A 19,261-nucleotide genomic window follows, 5' to 3' on the forward strand; every position below is an offset into this window, starting at 1 on the left:
TCACCCCTCCTTGTCTTGTCATGCATAGAAACACTTGTGTACAGGCGCATTATAAATGCCACATCATATCATATCAAAAGGCTGCACAAAGGTCAGACACTACGCTTTCCAAGTACAATATAACATAGCAATATCGAGCAGATAATTATAATGTATGGATTTTGAACCCCATGAAAATATCACTTATTCTTGATTTTGGGATATGTTGAGCTGACAGTTCTTTGACTCCCTCCTAGCCTCTACAGGCAGTGTTTCGGCTGCATGTATTTGCACATTTTGGAGGTCATTATAGGTTTGGCGGTGCAGTAAAAAGGCTGGTAAAAGTGCTGGTAAATCTGGTACAGGCACTATTACTGCACCACCAAACCACCAGCTTGCCTATGGGGGTCACAATTTACCTCCAGCCAAGAGCTTGAGGTAAATCAGGGCCCCACTGGCAAAATAAATGCAGGACTTTCTGGCACCGGTAATACCGGTGCCGGTAATTCCTGCAATACCCGCCATGGAGTCCTATGGAATGGGGATTTACGGCTATTTCTGTCACCTGCAATAACCTCTTAATGTCGGGATATCGGGCAGTGGAAACGATAGGGAGGTTTGCCGTTATCCCCCTGGAATTATCAGCAGGATATCAGCAAACCTATAATGACCCCCCTTTGTCTTAATCAGACCTAAGTTCTCCTGTAGTTGTGAGGAAATCGCCATCTTTTGCACCCCATAATAATTTTACATTTGTATCATTCTTGTCCTGCTTTAGGCTGCCGGTTCTTGGGGGCTTTGCCAACTCGTACTTATTGATTGCTCTAGAGAGGAACATTCTTATTACTCAACTCTCTTAAATGAGGCTAGTGTGTACCAATGATTAATAACACTCTGGTGCAAAGGTGTGCAAGATCCGTTTTCAGACATTACCTTTTTAGGCCGTAGACATAGCAGATGGCTATGGTTTCCACCAAAACAATAAGTAGCAGAGCCAGGGTAGCGCCGTAGTCATTAAATATGTCGAACCAGTAGTTTCCGGACTCCATGGTAAATATGAGCCCAATAATGCAACTGACGAAGCACACTACACCTGGAAGGATGGAGCAAAACCACAGTTTAAATCTGGCATTTGAAGGGTACTTTTTTAATCAAGCAAAGCAGATGCTATATACAGTTACAGTGCATGTTATTCGTAAGAAAGAAATCCAAGATCACATTTCATCCTGTTTATCGAGGGAAAAGGATGCACGTGGGTTCTTACTCATCCCGTTCAATTGGAGGAAACCAAACTACATGGAGAAATCAAAGGGTGGGACCTAGTGGTTTATCCCAATAGTGCACCAACCAATGAGTGAAGCCTGTGGACAGCTTAATCTATAATCTAACCAATCTTGAATTGGGGAGATGTTACTTAAATCCAACATCTACCAACAGTTCCTGAATATATTATAGAGTAGACAATCTAAAATATTTGTCGAGCTTAACATTGTTCTTGGTTATTCATGGGATGGAAAATTCGAGCTTAATTGAGCCTGCGTAAACTTTCTTGGAGAAACTGTTCGGACAGGATCTCATAAAAAAAGGCTGTCTCCCTTAGTTTCACAACCAGCCCAATCAAAGGTGAAGGCCCATCTCAAAATGTTAAATGCTGTAATGGCGTCTGTAACCAGTCTATTCCATTGGCCAATCAGTGCCACCATAATGCTCAGGGGAAATTAGCAAACTGCACCACCTATGTGTATATGGAAATAGGGAAGAGGGAGAGGAAGCAAGAGAGAGTGCTAGAGAGTGCAGGATATGCTCACACCAGGTAGCAACAACGTTGTTCCAGCTACAGAGCAGCCCAAAACCAATAGCCATAAAACACACACTTTTTGTCTTTCCAACAAAGATTTGATGTGCAGACAGAGAGCAACACCAAGTTGATAAGCACACATTATGGGCACAGTAGAGTGATGGATGCTTAGAGGAATACCAAGACATTACTAGGCGAAATGTAGGCAGAAATTACAAATTTAGATGATTTGATAAACAAGGCCAGCGTAGGTTATTAGCTAATTACAACTCTGCAGGCAATGGCCCTCATTATGAGACCGCGGCAGCCGTGCCAGTAAATCCGTCAGGCTGCTGCCGGACCTGTAAACAGTTACTGGTTTCCGACTTTCTGGTAACGCAACCCCGGCTGTCGGTAAGTCAGGTGACCGTAACTATGCTGTTCCCCATTCCCATAGAGTCCGCTAGGACTCTATCGGAGTGGAGACCACTGAAACACCGGCACCGCCAATGACGGTGCTGGTGTTTCAGTGAAAGTCTGCAGGCGGGTGCCGTTCCGGGCAGGAAGGCAACCCGCCCGCAGACTCGTAGTTTGCCGGTCCGGAAACCACAGTGCCAGTAAGCTTACCGGAACCGTTGTTTCCGAACAGGCAAACTTGTAATGAGCCCCAATATCTTTTTAAGCATTGGTTAATGGCACACGATTAATTAACCTCTGAAAACACTATTCAGGTTCAATGCACATGTCTTATTTTGGTCTACGGTAGACTATCAGATCCCGCTCACAAATCTAGAGGCTCTATAATTTATCATCCATTTCAATTGCAGCGGCAAAGCAGAAACACATTCTTAAAAAGCAAGTGGTATGGTGCAATGCGATTTGAATTAGCCTTACAGGTTTTCTTTCTCCATATAAAACAGTGAATGGTATGGATCAGACAGATCCAGAGGACAGTGTGTAAAATTGGTGGGGTAGGTGAGCTATTTAGCCCCTGTTTGCAGCCTTGAGCAGCGTGGTTAGCTTGACACCAACAGATATCTGGAGATCTTTTTGGCTCCATAGGAAACTGGTGCTGTACAAACACATCCATTTGAAATTAAATCTCTATGTTTGGGAATGTGTATAAGAGCACATTAGGTACATGTCAAATACATTTGAAACACAATGGATCTTATATATGATGGACACATGTGTAGCTTGCATTTGATCTGGAATTAAGATTTGCAGCATCCTTTGCGCCATATCCTTGATTCCAGACCAAGATCCTGCTTACTAGGTGACGCTGGATAGCCTTTAATTTAATCCCGGGGGGAGGGGGTGCAGGCAAACCAACCGCAACCACCTCCAGCCAGCTTGCACTCAGCCCACCACTCTTCTGTGCCACAGTGCCATACGAGGGTGAAGTACCCACGCAGTTGATTACAACGGGGACCACAGGAGTCCCTGATATGTTGGAAATTAAATCAGGGGCTACTGGCCAAGGCATCTCTACTTATGCTTCACCCATTGCTGCCATTGCAGGGTATAGTAAAGTGGCTATAGGGAATGGAGTCCAGGCAGGTGGCACATAATTACCTGTGTCATACCATTAACAGGCTGGTGGAGGTCAGTGAAACCCAGTGCCACAGTATCTGTGCGGCCATGGAGCAGACTGGTCAGATCTTCTGGGCTTTGTCCAGGTCATTAGAACAGATGGACTATGCAGTCACATGAATACCCCTGGGACAGGCTGGTAAAATTGGCCCCCCTCAACTGTCCAATCCTCCTCCATCACCCACTTGGAGTCATTGTTAGTAGCCTGTCAGAGTGTTCAGCCAGGGCAGCATGGCTACCATTCTCATTACCATAGATTTGAGAAAGCAACTACGTTGCAAACAAGGGAATGGTGTGTGATGAGTTTTGAGGTTAGTGAGGAGAAAGAATGGGGGTGGTATGCGCTTTGAGGACAGGGAGAACAGAGTAGGGTGTGTGTGATGGTTTTAATTATGGAAGAATAGTGTGAGTGGGTTATGGGGTTGTGGAAGAAGAGGTATGGAATTTTTGATGGATGTTGGGGTGTAGGGAGGAGACGATGGGTGGTTTGTCACCTTGAAGGTATGTTTCACGTAAAACCTATTCATGAGCACAGTGTACCTCCTTTGAATATTGGCCATACTGATGCTATATTTGCTGCAGGGCCTTAACAATAATCAGCCAGAAAGAAGCCTAAAACAAAACCTTCCTTCAAGAATTCCGTACATTGTTGACAGTTTTTCAATTCCCAAACCAAATATCTCATGTATTGGGAGTTTTCACCAGTGAGTTGATGACGTGATTTCCAGTGGTTTGGTGGAAAAGGAACAACTGTGCAGCCCACATGCTGGAGTACATGGAAATCATTGTTTTTAAAAAAAATCAGAAGGAACTCACCCACAAAGCAGGCCACCTACTAGATTTACCTGTTGTGCATAATATAATAATTGCCAATATTTACCAATATATACAGGTCATCCTGTTTTGATGGTTTTGACCATGTGCTGATTTCAGCAGAAATAGTTTTAGACAATTCCTCACTTACTATATCCATCAACCTGCCAACTTAGACTAGTGTAAAAGATATGAAAAGTTGTCACAAATAACTCTGATCATAAATTTCACCGACATGGCCATCTAGAAAAAAGAATGGAATCGGCGACAGTAACTTGCCTATGCCTGATCAGATTTACAGGACTAGACATGGGGGCTGATGCCACCACACACTACATGAAGGTGGCTAGAGGGGCTAAATAGAGGATTTCCCAGTCCACCCTCAGGGCAAGGGCACAGGAACTTCATTTATACTGGTGAACATGGAGATTTAAGGTTGGAGAGAGGATAAGGGAGGAGGTTGGATAGAAGCTGAAGGAGGAGGTTAAAGAAAGATTGAGGGAGGACGTTGAAGATAGATTAAAGAGGAGCATGGAGAAATCTTAAAGGAGAAGGATGACGACAGATTGAAGGAAGAGGATGGAAAGAGAGAAATGTAGGAGGCTGGAGAGAGCCTGAAGGAGGAAGTTGAATAGTAGCTTGCGGGTAAGGTTGGAGAGAGAGATTGTAGGATGAGGTTTGAGAGAGAATGAAGTGGAGGTTGGAAAGAGGATGAAGAAAGAGGTTGTGGAAAAGTTGAAGGAAGAGGTTATAGAGAGGCTAAAGGAGGTTTAAGAGAGATTGGAGGGTGAAGTTGTAATAGAACTAAGATTAGCTAGGAAATGTACCATGAGGAGAAGAACAGAGGCGTGTAGTACAAAAACATATACACTATGGTTCTGAAATGTACATATGTTTATTAGCCTTGCAGTTTGGTGGGTGAGTGAATATAGCACAGCCTGTGCAACAGTGCTGGCGAAGTTTAAGCAGTCCCACCATGGATCAACGTGTACAGTTCTGCAACCACTTCATGTCCACAGCATTCTCCAGAGTGCCCGATACCACGTCTAGCCTATTACAAGATGTTCACACCTTTTCACATGGAGGATTTCTGTCTACTGGGGCGGAATAATAATAATTTACCGTTTTTATAGCGCTACGATCCCTCAGGAATCTGAGCGCTCGGAAGGATGAAAGACTAAGTTTGGCCCTGCCGGGATACGAACCTGCGTCAGCAGGCTCTGCATAGATGTCAAAGCAAACGCTCTACTCGCAGCGCTGTCGGACCGAATATGTCAATAGACCCTGATTAACGTGCTATAGTTTGTGGATGTGCTTAATTAAGATGGTACTCAAACCTCGAGAATTTCATGCGCCTTGTGTAACCCTCCTCTTTCCATTCCACTCCATTTAAAGGACCTGTTTTCAAGACGTACAATTACTTGTGCATTGCAACTCACAAACTACTACTTCACCTGCTTTACCAGCTGTACCTGCGGTTCCTACATTAATGCGCATAGATATGGCTGCCGAGCTGATGGAGATCTTTGGTTCTGGATATTCAATTACAGAAATTAAACAATGGCTCCTCATTCTGTGGATTGCCCTTGCGCAGACTTCCAACTACTACCATGCTAGTGGGGAAGTACAACCACAGAAGAGGAGAATTAAGCATGAGGATGTATAAGTGTTGTATGTGGGCTGCTGTGGGGTTTCGTACTGTATACAGAGGTGGGGTGCCCATACTGTCTTGGTTTATTATGCGGTCACTCTCCACTCAGGGGGCCTTATTACGACAATTGCGGAATGGGTTAACGGGTACCGCTAATGGTGGCGGAACCGTTAATCCCATTCCGCAATATTACGAGGTCCCCTCGCAGGACCCAATGTGGACGTCTGGTTTTACCAGTTTTACCAGACGTCCTTACCGGGTCCCGCGAGAGGACCAGGGAGCTAACAACGGGCCGGTCGTAATCGGCCCGTTGTTAGCTCCCGCACCCATTCCCATTTGAGCCCTATAGGGGCTCAAATGGGAATGGGGAAGGTCCAGGCCCGGGTTCCCTGTAGGAGGAATTACCGGGCCCTCCAAACTTGGAATGGCCCAGTAATGCCCCATTAAGGGAAGCCGGACCCGGTTTTGGTGGCAGCCATGCCCTTATTAAGGGCATGGCTGCCACCAAAGCCTTAATGAGGCCCAGGGAGTTCCTTTGCCCCGAAGCAAGGTGGCACACAATAAAGCACTTTTATTTTAGGTTCAATTTGGTGAGGCCTCTAACTCCTCTCGCACCCAACTTCAACAAATACCCTATGTTACTAACGGACTAGGAACCAGGCTGATGCGTAGTAAAAATATTTATTTATGTAATATTTGACACAATGCTAACATCAGCCACCAATGCTGTGGCAAAACCCAAGATCACACAATAACTCGGTTATATAAAAAAAAGGTGAAATTCTGAAACATGCCATAATATCTTACAGAGATTTAATTCAATGTAACCAATAAAAAACATTCCTAATACCATACAAGATCCACAGAAATAACGTAATTTGAAACAATACTTTTCTCCAAGAAACCCCCACCCTCCAGGCCTCAATTAAATCTGACCCCTTTGATTGAAAGGCAAGGTGCAAAGAGTGTGAACACAATGGAAACATCGTTTTGCTGCTGATTTAAAAAGGCGCTGTTTGGGAAAGGAATTCAATGGGAAAAATCATTTTGGGCTTGTTATTTAAAAGACAAGGTTTGGAAAAAGGAGCTCAAATGAAAATCATTTTTCAACACACTTGAAAATAAAAGGCAGGACTTGATAACTTGGGGTAAGAGAAAAATGGGAACCAAAAGGGAAATTTAGTTTTTGTACCCACAGACAGATAATGATGATACTGATGTGTTATTTATATAGCGCCTTCATCCAAAGCGCTTTACAGAGCACATATTTGTATACAATATCACTCAACCGAAATTGGTATTCATTTATCGACCTCAGAAGAATGAAAGGATGAGTTGGCCTTGCTGGGATTCAAACCTGCGACCTGCAGTTCACGCTCAGATTGCAGCATCGAACGTTCAACTGGCTGAGCGATCTTACCAGCAGCGCTCAACCCGCTGAGCTATCTTACAGATGAGATGCAATACTTTGTAATTCTGATTTAAAAGGAATGGGGAATTTTTTTTTCAACGCACATGCAGATGCGAACAATACTTCTTAATTCTGAGTTAAAATGAATGAAGAATTTCGTTTTTTGCACCCTCCACACTGACTTGAAAGGTCATGTTTTATGGATTGCTTCCTTTTGGGATTATGGACACACCCCCCTTTCTATGTGTAAGCGAAGGATTTTCGAGACAGTCAACCAGGTTTTTATGGCTATACCAGCTCTAACACACTGGGCATGAGCTATTGTTAGTTTCGAATTCTAACAACTCTCATCCCATGATTTTCTATATGGGAATTAATTGATTTACTTTACTCAAATGTGCTAAAGGTCTACACAGTTTCCACCCTCTCCAAACCTTAATGGAAAGAGGTTTATGGGTGGCTGCTCCCCCACAATGCAATTTCAACAGAGGGGTGGTTTTCTAATGGGGAAATAAGTTTGAGCAAGATTTAATATTAATAAATTGTGCGAAGGGCCTACCCAGTCTCCCCCCACACACTGATGGAAAGGGATGAAGGCAGGTGGCTGCCCACACAATTGATGGCTTTGGGATATCTACTTACATGGGAGGCTTTGGTCAGGGAAAACAGCAGGGCTCCTCTGAGGACCGCACAGGTCTGGTCAAGGGCTTTCAGTCAGGAATTTTCTCCTGCACCCAGACCCTTCTGCTCCTCTGGTTTGGGTCCCCAGTTAGCATCTCTATGTCCCAGCCACTGTCTTCAATGCAAGGCTTGAGGCTTCTCTGCATCTATGCTTCTCAAAGTACAGCTTTAGATCAACCAAAGGTGTTTACATTTCGACGTTTTGCACCGCATTGTGCTTACACAGTTGCATAGTAAATTATATTTAAACCTGTTCTTTATAACATATAGTTTTGGCTTCCACAATATTATCTCCGAGGAACATTCAGAATTTCACCAAACAGGCCAGTTAACAGAGAGCACCAGTGTTCAATTATGAAAAATTAAATAAACCTTTCCCTAAAATGTCATTTTGGCTGTTGAAAATAAACGCTATTTTCCCTCGTGCGAACTGTCATAGACTGGGTCTCACCTGTATTCCGGAATCACAATCTTATGTTGCATAAAGATATTGTACACGCTGCTGTCTCTTTAAGTAGAAAGTGTAGCTTTTCATATTTTATGAAAACAGCATTTTCAGCCACAGATGTCTTTTGCCATGCATTGGGCACATCTAGCAATTTTAAGTTTTCCGGCACATTTTCCTTCACTCGAGCGCCTGTTCATTTTGGTAAAGTTGAAATAGGCCCATTTCTGTTCCCGCCTAGGCCTTAACTCAGGAAAAGAAGTGTTTTGGGACTGACCTGCTTTTACCAATGGGTAGCATCAGCCAGCTTCACTCATAAATACTGGCCTGGCCTGGTCTTTTTATTTCCAACATTCAGGGGCTATATTTTACCCCACAATACACGTCAAACTTTCCTATTTACAGTAGGAACACACCTTCTCATCCCCCATTTGTTCTTTCTACCTTCATTCTCTGTTCAAAATATCCCACACTCCAATGCAGATCACTGGGCACATTAGGTTTTCCCAGTTTCTGACTCAAAACCTAAAAACATTTTTTTGCCAAGTTCTGAACACTAACATTTCTGTGCAATACCATTTCGCTGTACTTATGGTTGACCTGCATCAGACCAGTGATGCCCTAATTAAAGAAGATGACGGCCGATGTGTGACCAGGCTCAGACCTCTGTTGCTCACTCATCCCGAGATCAGAGTTACGGACCGAGTCCTCTACCCTGCTCAGCGATATCTTGGATGGCAATGGAAGACTGATGTGTAATTTTAATTTTACAGTTGCCCTTGGCTGAGAAAAGTGGTGGGGCTCAGTCTGTGCTGTGTTTGTGTGAAGTGCTTCTACAGTAGACATACTGTACTCTACTTGCCAACATGATCCATTCCAACATGCCAACATAATCCAGTTGATTCCAATCTGTAGGAGGATGTTGTATTTGTGCTTTGCATTCTGGGTCTTGGAGTCCCGGTTTTAAAATGTGGATAATATGTTATCACAGGATAGTGGTGTAACCTGAGTGGGTGAAAAATACCCTTACATTTTGTGCAATGTTGACAAGCATTGACGTGTGTGTGTGTAAAGTGCTTCTATTATATTTTAGGTTGTCACCTATGATCCATGATGTTAACAAGGAGAACAGTTGATCAAGACAGGCAAGTACTTGTGCAACATGCTGCTCATGAATGAGCTATATCTGACATAAGAGAGGTTCAACTGGGTGAAATTCAGGAAGCGACTATACCTGTCTAGTAAATCACTCCCCATGCATACAACGAAAGCCCTTGGAGGCATCTGCAAAAATGGCCCGCTTTGAGAGCATAATGGACATTGCCTTTTTTAAGGATCACATTTTCCGTGGCTTGCAATTCCCACATGTACAAATATGTTATTCCCAGGGCACCAGAAAACTAAAGATAGTACAATGCAACAATCCTAGGCATTTCCCCAGTAATTGATTCATTGAGAGCCAAAGTATTTTTATTGGTTGGCCTGCGTTTCCAGGCTTCAATCTAATTGAAATGATGTGGGGACTCCTCAAGGGATATTTAAAGTGGGTTTATAAACACACCACCAAGGCAGAGCTAATTGATTAAATCTTCAAGTGTTGGTCACATGTACTTACACAGTACATATGGTGTAGAAGAATCGACCATGTTAAAAAGGCTCCGGCAGTTCAATGGAATGTGGCTGCGCCAAATATGGAACGTGTGTGTAGGTTGCATGTATTTTAATACATTTTGTATTCATATATTTGTAGTCTGCAACGTCAGTGAAATCAATCGAATATGTGACCTTGTTTCAGTCTCAATTTGGACAGGAGGTTCAGATGGCACTTTGGGCTGCACAGTCCATTGGAGTGTTTCCTGCTTCATGATCAGTGGGGTCATCGGGCAAAGGGCGGGATTTTGTAGAACACAAACATGCTGGCCTTTCTAACCAACTTTGCAAGGTAGTGTAAAAGAGCGACTGTAAAAACAGTAAGAAATAAAAATAATGCATAATAAGCAAGTAACAGTAAAGACTAACCACATTCACCCGCATGCCACAATTATTTTCCTTCACCAAAAAACAAAAATATTTAACACACACCCGAGAAAAAAGCACAGGGAACATTAAAGCAATAACACATAAATACATAAATAAATAACAACAAGCTACTTAGTAATTCCCACAGTGCAGTAATTATAGTTGGCCCATTGACATAACGGCAGTGGCTTAACACTATTCTCTAGCTCTTAAAAACAAGAAATAAACACATGAAATGCCTATTCAGCTGGGTGACCCTCAATCATCTGGGTACCAGGGCTCAACTGGCTGCACCAATGTTATTTTGTGTATGTAGACTTTACTAGTTATTCATTATTCATTTGTTTTCATGTTTTCACTGCTTATTTGTACAGTGATTGTATTCACTAAACAGTACATTTAACACCGGATTTGTGAGCCATGTGCCTGTGCCATAGAGATAATTTTCATGCATTTATTATTTTCAGTTTTTTAAGAGATATAGTATAGTGTAAAGCCATTTCCGTTATGTCATGTGACAAAAAAATACTGCTGAAGTTGTGTGGTGTTCACGTCTACCCACTTTACAGTGGACCACAGATGCCTGAACGGCTATATAATTTAAAGGACGCCTATGTCAAAACTCCTCTTCACAGGCAGAAAAATCCCAAAGGTAATATGGGCTTCTGCAACACATTTCAAATTGAAATCACAATTACTTATATCCAGAAAATTGTGCTGGACCGACAAAGCTACTGACAATGTGATGATTTCGTTCTGACTTCCTTGCTGCTTATCTTTTGTATCCTTGATAAATGTATGGCTAATGCTTAGCAATATTTATTTATTTATAAAAAATCAGGGAAAGCAATGCATTTTCGGCACACAAATTCGTACAAAATGTACCATTGATAACAGAGCGGGGGACATTGGTGCTTTACAATGGGGTGAGAGAATGTGCCTTGAAGAGCGGACTTTTGCAGCGGAAGTTGGAAACATAAACCAGGGACGGGGCAGGATAGAATGACATAGGAATGGGAGGGTGGAGCAAGTGCTGAATTAAGGATGGAGTGGTGCCAGAAAAGTGCTGGTAGGGAGCCATGAAGTGTAGGGAGAAAGGAAAACAGGGTGATACAGTAGCATAAAGTGGTGGCAAGAAGGCGAGCTGAGGATGATCGTAACGAGCGAGGAGGAATAGGGAGTGAGATGAGCAGATAAGTAGGGTGGAGCGAGTCCATGGATAGTTTTGAAGATGATTAGAAGACGTTTTTACTTAGCCCTTTGTTTTATAGATAGCCAGCCAATCTGGTGTCGGACAGAGAAGGTAGACGTAAAGTGAGAAAGGATGAAAAGTGTGCGGACCCCGAAGATGCAGACTGTTCAGAGGTGAACAAGCATAGCTGGGAAGGCCATAGAGCATACTGGCTCAGAAGTCAGATCTGCAGTGACATATTTGGAGATGAAGAGCGAGAAGTTGTATGATGGGTCGAAAATGACTAGCAGAATCAGAGTAAGGAAGGTAGTCAGGATAGAAGAGAAGAAGAGAGTGAGAGGAAGAGATAGCCTGTTTGGCTGGGAAGTATAGAACCTCAGTCTTATTGAAGTTGAGCATGAGCGAGTGAGGTACTATCCGATATTGGATGGCAGAGAGACAGTTTTAAATCTTTGACAACAGCTCATCGGATAAGGAGTGAAAGGAGAAGAAGATCTGACTGTAGTCAGCAAAGACATATGATATGATATGATATGGTATTTACAATGTGCCTATACCCAAGTGTTTCAAGACGCGACGAGGCAAGGGAAGGGGAACAGCCTGAAGACATAGACAATGATCTTAATAGGCCAGGTGACATTGAGACTGCGCAAGTGCAGGGGTGGGGGGAAAGGGAAAGTGCGGGGGGAAGGCTGCAGTGCAGTACATAGGATCAACAGTAGTAAATACATTAAAATAAATAAAAATAATAGGTAAAAAGTGCAGCCAGCTAGTGGCAAGCGCAGGGGTATAAAAGAAGCTGAAAGTGGAGATATGGGCACCAACAGCAGAAGTATAGCTAGTGAAGAGAAGTGGACCAAGGACAGACCCCTGTTGTGCTCCATAAGTAAAGGGGGGGTGTTATTGTGGAGGTAAGGTAGTTCCAGGACACCTGAAAGTGTCTGGGGGCAAGGTATGAACCAAAGCAAGTGGGGGCATTATCTCTGATGCCAAGGGAAGATAATGAAGAGAGAAGGTCAGAATGGTCGACAATATCGAAGGCAGCAGAGAGGTCAAGAAGAATACGAATAAATTAAAGGTTTGCATGATGAACGAAAGATGGAGTTGCTGAAATTGAGGAGAGCTGTCTCGGTAGAATGCAGAGGTAGGAAGCCAGATTGAAGAGGGTCTCGGAGGTTGTGAGTATCAAGGAACTCAGTGAGTCAATTGAATCCTACTCGCTCTAGGATTTTGGAATAATGTGGTAGAAGAGAGGCAGGGAAAAAGTTGGCGGGACAGTCAGGATCTAAAGCAGGATTGTTAAGGAGAGGGCTGGCAGTATCTCTCCTATAGAATGAGGGAACAGTAGTATTGTCAAGGGAGGTGCTGAAGTGGGAAGCAAGATGTGGAGCAATACTACACTGGCAGCTATGTGCTTCACAATGTGTGGGGACATTGAGTCAGTGGGGGCACATAAAGGGTTAGGTTTGAGGAGTAGGGTAAGCATCTCATCAGGGTTGGTGGGGGCAAATGAACATATATTAGTGGGAGAGGTGGGTAGGAGTGGTAGAGAAAAGTGGGCAGGAGGAGGGGATACAAGGTAAATAGTGATGGTATTGTGAATGGTAGATATTTTAGAAGCAAAGTAGAAAGCAAGATCATTTGCAGAAAGAGTAGAGGAGATGGGTTGAAGAGGTGATAGAATTGAGCTGAGAGATTTTTGGAGGCACCTAGGTTGGGAGGATTGAACAAAAAAAGGAGAGAGAGATAATAGTCACGTTTGGCAGAGTAAAGAGTGGAGGAATCATTTTGAAGAGCAGTGAGATAGAGTGTCAGAGGAGTGCCTTGACCTGTGCCAAGTGCAAAGCTTTTTCTGCATTGTTGTTTTCAGGATGCACATGAGAGGTGTAATCCAGGGCCATAGAGGGGAGGATTTAGGAGGGAGTGTATTAATAGGGTATGGAGAAGAGAAGGCAGAATAACTGGCAGTGTTAAAGTTAGGGAAGGCTTCAGTGGATGGAAAGGTGAGTTTGGCATAGGAGGAGAGAGAGTGGTGTAGGTCAAAGAGTTAGTCAGGGAGTTTGGAGGAGGGATGGAGAGAGAGAGGCAGAAGCAGGAGTGGCGATTGAGGCAAAGATGATAGAGTGATCGGAGGGAGAAGGAACAGTGGATATATTAGAGATGGAGAGTTGAGAGGAGATGAGAATAAGGTCAAGTGAGTCTCCATTTGAGTAGATAGTGCAGCAGAGAGAGATGGGGGTTGAAGTCACCAATGACAATGAGGTGGTGATCGGAGGGGGAGTGTAAGCGATATTCAATCGACACTACAGCCAAGTCAATGCCTAGTCTGGGATGCTGAGGAAAACCCTTATTAATGTATTTTTATGTCTAGTTCAGTACTCTGGATGACCACCCTTGTATAACACCCCCCTCTTAGAATCCCCCTGACCCCACTGAGCCAAGAAGTAGGTTTGGTTTGCAAATTAAAAGGTTTATTTGAGAATTTAAACAATATATATATATCACACTTTATAATAAATTAATATCTGATAGTACACTTAGACATATGATGTTGATCAACAATGGGTAATCTGGCACTAGCACACTTCTTTACAATCAATGAGGAGTTAGTATAGGATGGATAAAGTAGCAAAAATACTTTTATGATTTCAAGGGAAAAGCAATGAGGAATAAAATGCAGTACAGAAATACTTGATATGATTTTAGCAAAAGATAAGATAATCACTTTTTCTCTGGCAATTCACCCCCCCTCCCCTATGCAATGTAAGAAATGGAAGGAGATGGAAAGAGGAGGCCACAGTTCTCAGGAATGCAATCAAATACAATACGAAATTCAGTTCCCCCCCAGCAAGCTTAGAGAAAACAGGTAGGAGTTTGAAACACAGGCCCAAAACGCTTTTAAATGTGATGGCAATGGATGGGAAAATGTGCCAACTGATTTTAATTCCCTCTAGAGATTCAGGGTGAGTGGGAGATGCGTGTTGGTATTAATTCAGGCTCACTTTAACAATGCTCTATGAGTTATTACCAAGTTGCAACGGATTTTAACAAAAGAAAGAATGGAGCTGCTATTTTGACAAGTGGAGAAATTGAGCCAAAATCGCGAATCGCGGTAAATTTCGCGAGTGCGTAAATCGTGATTGCGGAAAAAGTATAAGGAGTAGGGAGTCAGTTCTAGGCTTCTTGGTAAGCTTAGATTCTAAGCTTTCAGAGGAAAGTTAAATCTTGTTCCTAGCCCAAACGGTTCCAGAGATACGGACGATTAAATAAAGGTCGTTTTTCGGATTTAAAGTAAACTCAAAATGACAGGTGACAGCTTGCAGCTGCAGAATTGACAGGTGACAGTGGTGCAGCTTTAAAATTGACAGATGACACGATTTCTAGGAGGCAGTTCTACTTAGGTTAAAATAGTTTGGATTATATTATTTTAACTAAGAGATTGGTACTGCACAGTTCTGCTAGGTACTCACAATATAAATTTGAACTAGGCCTCGTCACGGATCTGGTCAACACGTTCGGCTGCGGTTCTGTCTGCTCGGCGGGTCAATCAGGCACCGGTTCTGCTCACAGCGATCTGGGTCAGCTCTGCTCTGCTGGTCTAACCTCTCTGGATTCTGGATGTAACACTGCTTTCTGGGTACTGCTACAGGTTCTTGCAAAAATTCTCGGCAAAACTTCAAACAGCTCGCCCGGCTGTTGAATAGTTTGGTTAGTTTTGAGGCCTGCTGAAGAGGATTCAGCTGGTGGATTCAGGCCTCTCTGCTACAAATTCTGGAGTTAATTTCTGCTACAGGTTCTGGAGATTGATGGATTTGAAGTCTGGATCTCTGGATGTGAAGTCGTCGGACAGCATGCTCCGCAGCAAATGGAATTGAATGTCTCTACCTGTCCCAGCAGTCTCTTTTTATGTGTTTTGGAAAGTGGGTGTGTGCGTTGGTCATAACTAAACCTGCCCCTCTCACTTATCATTGGCCAATTCCTCCTCTCTCCCTTGATTGGGGGAAGGAAATGTGAGTCAGATGAACCTCCCCTTGTCAGATTGCACACAAATCTATTTCTGACCCAAGTACATATTTATCTATGTACCATTTTTCTAATATTATAGGTCCAGTTAACATATTTTCTGTAGCACCAAACCATCCGATCCCTGTCTTTGTACGATGTCGTGTCCACTGATGACAGAATTCTCCCCTTTTCATCCAGATAACAACCTCTAAACCTTTACAGACTTTACACAAATGTGCACCAGGGATATGGGTTACAGATGATAAAGTGTCAGATTTTTAACATGCATACATTTGGAGTGAGACCCTATTTTCCGCTAGCAACCCCCCAGAATACACCACAGGGTCCTAACGGTTCTCAAAATGTTCACAGAAAAATCCCAAAAATAATGATATTACTTATATAATTCTGACAAGTCCGCACTATGAGTTATCTATCTTTTTAAAATTATGCCCTGGTCAAAAAAGGGGTGTGGCTTCCCCCATCACAGGGTGGAGTAACTGGTTCATCCACTTCCCCCAAGCCAGCTTGTTCACAGAGGCACAGCTGCCCCCCAGTTTCTCCCAAGAGGAAGCTATTTTACGACGCCCCCAATATAACATTTGCCTGAGTCCAGGACAGGCCTTTGTTCAACTCCCTGTAGTCCCCAGCTGCTCCACCCCTAATCTAATCAGGGAGGTGACAACTCCTTTTGGCAAGGGGAAGAGTGGCTGAGCAAGTTTCAACTCCTGTCGGGGGTAGTTGTCAGGCAGAATCCAGTTTCATTAAGCCAGGTTTCAGCTAAATGTCACTTTTTGTTCCCAGTTTAAACCACTTACAATTTTTACATATACATTAAATAATTACTTCCTTCAAGTCATTTCAGAATATAGTTTTACATTGTATCCACCTCTTAGCAAGTCTTTCCTTGGTCTGGTTTTGTTTCATTTGCTCAGTTTTACACAAAAGTCTGGTGGTTTTAAAACGCCGGCTTTCTGATAGTGGTGAGTACTGGTAATGCAACCATTTTTGGGATTAAGAAAATGAATTCCCCACAGTTCTGAGTTGCTTGTTTTGCAATCAGCATTGCCATTCCCAATGGTTTCAGGCTACTGTGTGTGTAGCCCAATGGTGGTTTTAGGCAGTGCCCTCCTGTGCTCACAACATAGGCAAAAATGGGTGGCAGCCTATTCTTCATGTTTTCCCTGTGCACTCTCTTGGGAGTTCTGGCCATCATGATGTTTTCCATGCCAGTACTGCACAGTTGTATGGTAGGGCTTGTATGCATGGGTAAAAACATCCCACAAGCCCCCCTCTTGCGATGGCCATTCTGTCCTTTCGCTGATGGAACTCGCAAGATCTGGGATGTTCGCCTCCTCTTCTTCCAATTCCATGGATGGCACAGTTCAGCATCTTTTCCTCCCACCAGTCGATTAATCAGTTCTCCTTGCTGGTCCTGATGGGAGGATTGGGCGGTACCCCGGGCCCCTCGGGTCTCTGCTCCCGGTCCCCGGTCTTCCTCCTTGGTCAGTCTCCATGGTTTCCTCTCTCCTAGGATGATAAAGCAAAGCGGCAATACCTATTCGTAGACATTTCTTCACCACTATTAATGGTGTGGCGAACATATACATTTTATGAATCAGAAGATATGAACATATACATTTTCTTTTTTAAATTAGGAGACAAGAACATATATATATATATACAAGGATCACAGAATTTTATATGCTATATGTGGAATATTTTAGGGTTGGAACTGAATTACTCTGGAGCGGTGTAACGCTCACCTGATTCCCGTAGAGGCGCCGGTCTTGACTGGGCGAGTACCGTATCTTCAAAGGTGATGTGTAACACACGGTTGGCTCTTTGGGCTGGACCTCTGTGCACTGTATGTCTGACTCGAAGGGTAAGATGTCTGCAGATAGAAAATATGGGATTAATGAACTGGGTTATTGAATGTCTCTCTCTTCTTCCCTTTCTCTTCTCCTGTAGAACCCCAAAGGTTAACACTCTCACCTTAGGTAAGTGAACGCCGTGCTCTCCATCTGCCTCGGGGCAGGGTGCTGTAACCAGGGGGGCAGGCCTCTTGACTTCAGAGGACTGCTGTCCGTCGTTTACTGCACGAACGGTAAGTTTCGAGTAGTTCAAATGTCTTTAAAAGTCTTTTGTAATGATGTCTCTTGTTTTGCAGGGTTCCGGCGATGGCGGATGACGGGCTGAAGTGAGTTGAAGATGGAACCCGTGTGATGAATAGAAGCGCCTGGAAGCACGTAAGTAAGCGCTTGTTGCCTGCTTCACGATGCGCTCTAACTGTCCTTTTATCTTGCAGGTACCAGTTCGGAGAGGCTGCAGGGTGCCGGAATACCCACTGGGTTAGGTGTGGAAAGGAGCAATGGCACGTGAGTATTAAAGCTACCCAATGTCTTTAAACGCACCTTGTTTTGTCTTTCAGATGCGGGATGCAGCGCCGAAGGCCTCCGGAGCGTGCGAAGAGTTGGTAAGCTTTTGTCTTTCAGATGCCGGAATGCAGTGCGAAGACCTCCGGAGCGCACGAAGAGTAGGTAAGCCTTTGTCTTTCAGATGCCGGAATGCAGCGCGAGGCGTTGGTGACAGCCGATGGACCAGGTAAGTGATGCGCTGTCACTGAAGACCGTAATGCTAACCTGTTCTTTCTTGTCTTTATAGGTGTTGCTGAAGACTGGATTCAGGATGGTAAGCCTTTTTTCCTTAGGCCCAGGATCAGATGCAGAAGACACGATGAGCGTTCTGCTGCAGAGGATGCAGAATAACGCAAAGCAAGATTCATCCATTGGGTGTGGTTTAAATAGCCTCCTGTAGTGCTTAGGTGTCTCCTTCCACAGCCACGCCTAGGTAAGAAAAGAGTTCCTGCTTTCCAGAAGAGTTCCAGTGTTCTGAACCTAGGGAGTGGCTCCTGCCCCACCCAACAGGAAAAGTAGTCCCAAACAGAAGAGGATCAGAGGCTCAACTGGCAGGTAAGTAAGCAGCATGGTCTGCTGCAGGTAAGTCCACCCAAGCATTATGAGCCCGGCGCTTCCAGCGCTGGGACTGGGCATATTTATGAGCCTGGTGCCACTGGCGCCAGGACAGGGTCCAAAAGGTCCCAATTGGGACTGGTTGGCACTCGGAACCTGGGTTATGGATCTGCTTCCAAGGGAGTTGGGAAAACCCTGACCTTTTGGAAGCAGAGATCATGACAGTACCCCCCCTCAAGGCCCCTCCCAAACCGGGCTTCTCCGGGGGTTTGGGCTTGTCAGGAAATGTTCGGTGAAATCTTTTGATTAGGCGAGGAGCGTGGACATATTCTGCAGGTTCCCAGGATCTTTCTTGGGGGCCGTAGCCTTTCCAGTCAATTAGGTAAAATAGTTTAGATTTGGAGATCTTGGAGTCCAGAATGCTTTTGACTTCAAACTCGAGTTCTCCATCAACTAGGATAGGTTTTGGAGATTTAGTTAGTCGGGTTTGAGGTTGCACGGGTTTTAATAGAGAGACGTGGAAGACCGGATGTATCTTCATGTGCGGGGGCAAGTCCAACTTGACCGCTACTGGGTTTACTATGGTAGTGATGGAATAGGGACCAAGGTATCTTGGGTTGAATCTGCGTGGTCCTTTTAGAGGTAGATATTTGGTGGATAACCAGACTTGATCTCCTACTTGATATTGAGGGGCTTCCTTCCGATGTTGATCTGCTCCTTTCT

General features: G+C 44.0%; 1 protein-coding gene across 1 annotated transcript in view; it reads right to left on the bottom strand.

Moving 5' to 3' along the window:
• Positions 1-19,261, bottom strand: part of SLC6A20 (solute carrier family 6 member 20) — a 531,874-nt gene that overhangs the window by 138,098 nt on the left and 374,515 nt on the right. The window contains exon 9 of the mRNA XM_069613357.1: positions 913-1,072. Coding sequence (XP_069469458.1) covers positions 913-1,072 — 160 coding nt within the window. The remainder of the gene's footprint in view (positions 1-912; positions 1,073-19,261) is intronic.

This window comes from Ambystoma mexicanum, chromosome 5p (genome assembly GCF_040938575.1).
Source record: "Ambystoma mexicanum isolate Mex_15411 chromosome 5p, UKY_AmexF1_1, whole genome shotgun sequence".
NCBI lineage: Eukaryota > Metazoa > Chordata > Amphibia > Caudata > Ambystomatidae > Ambystoma > Ambystoma mexicanum.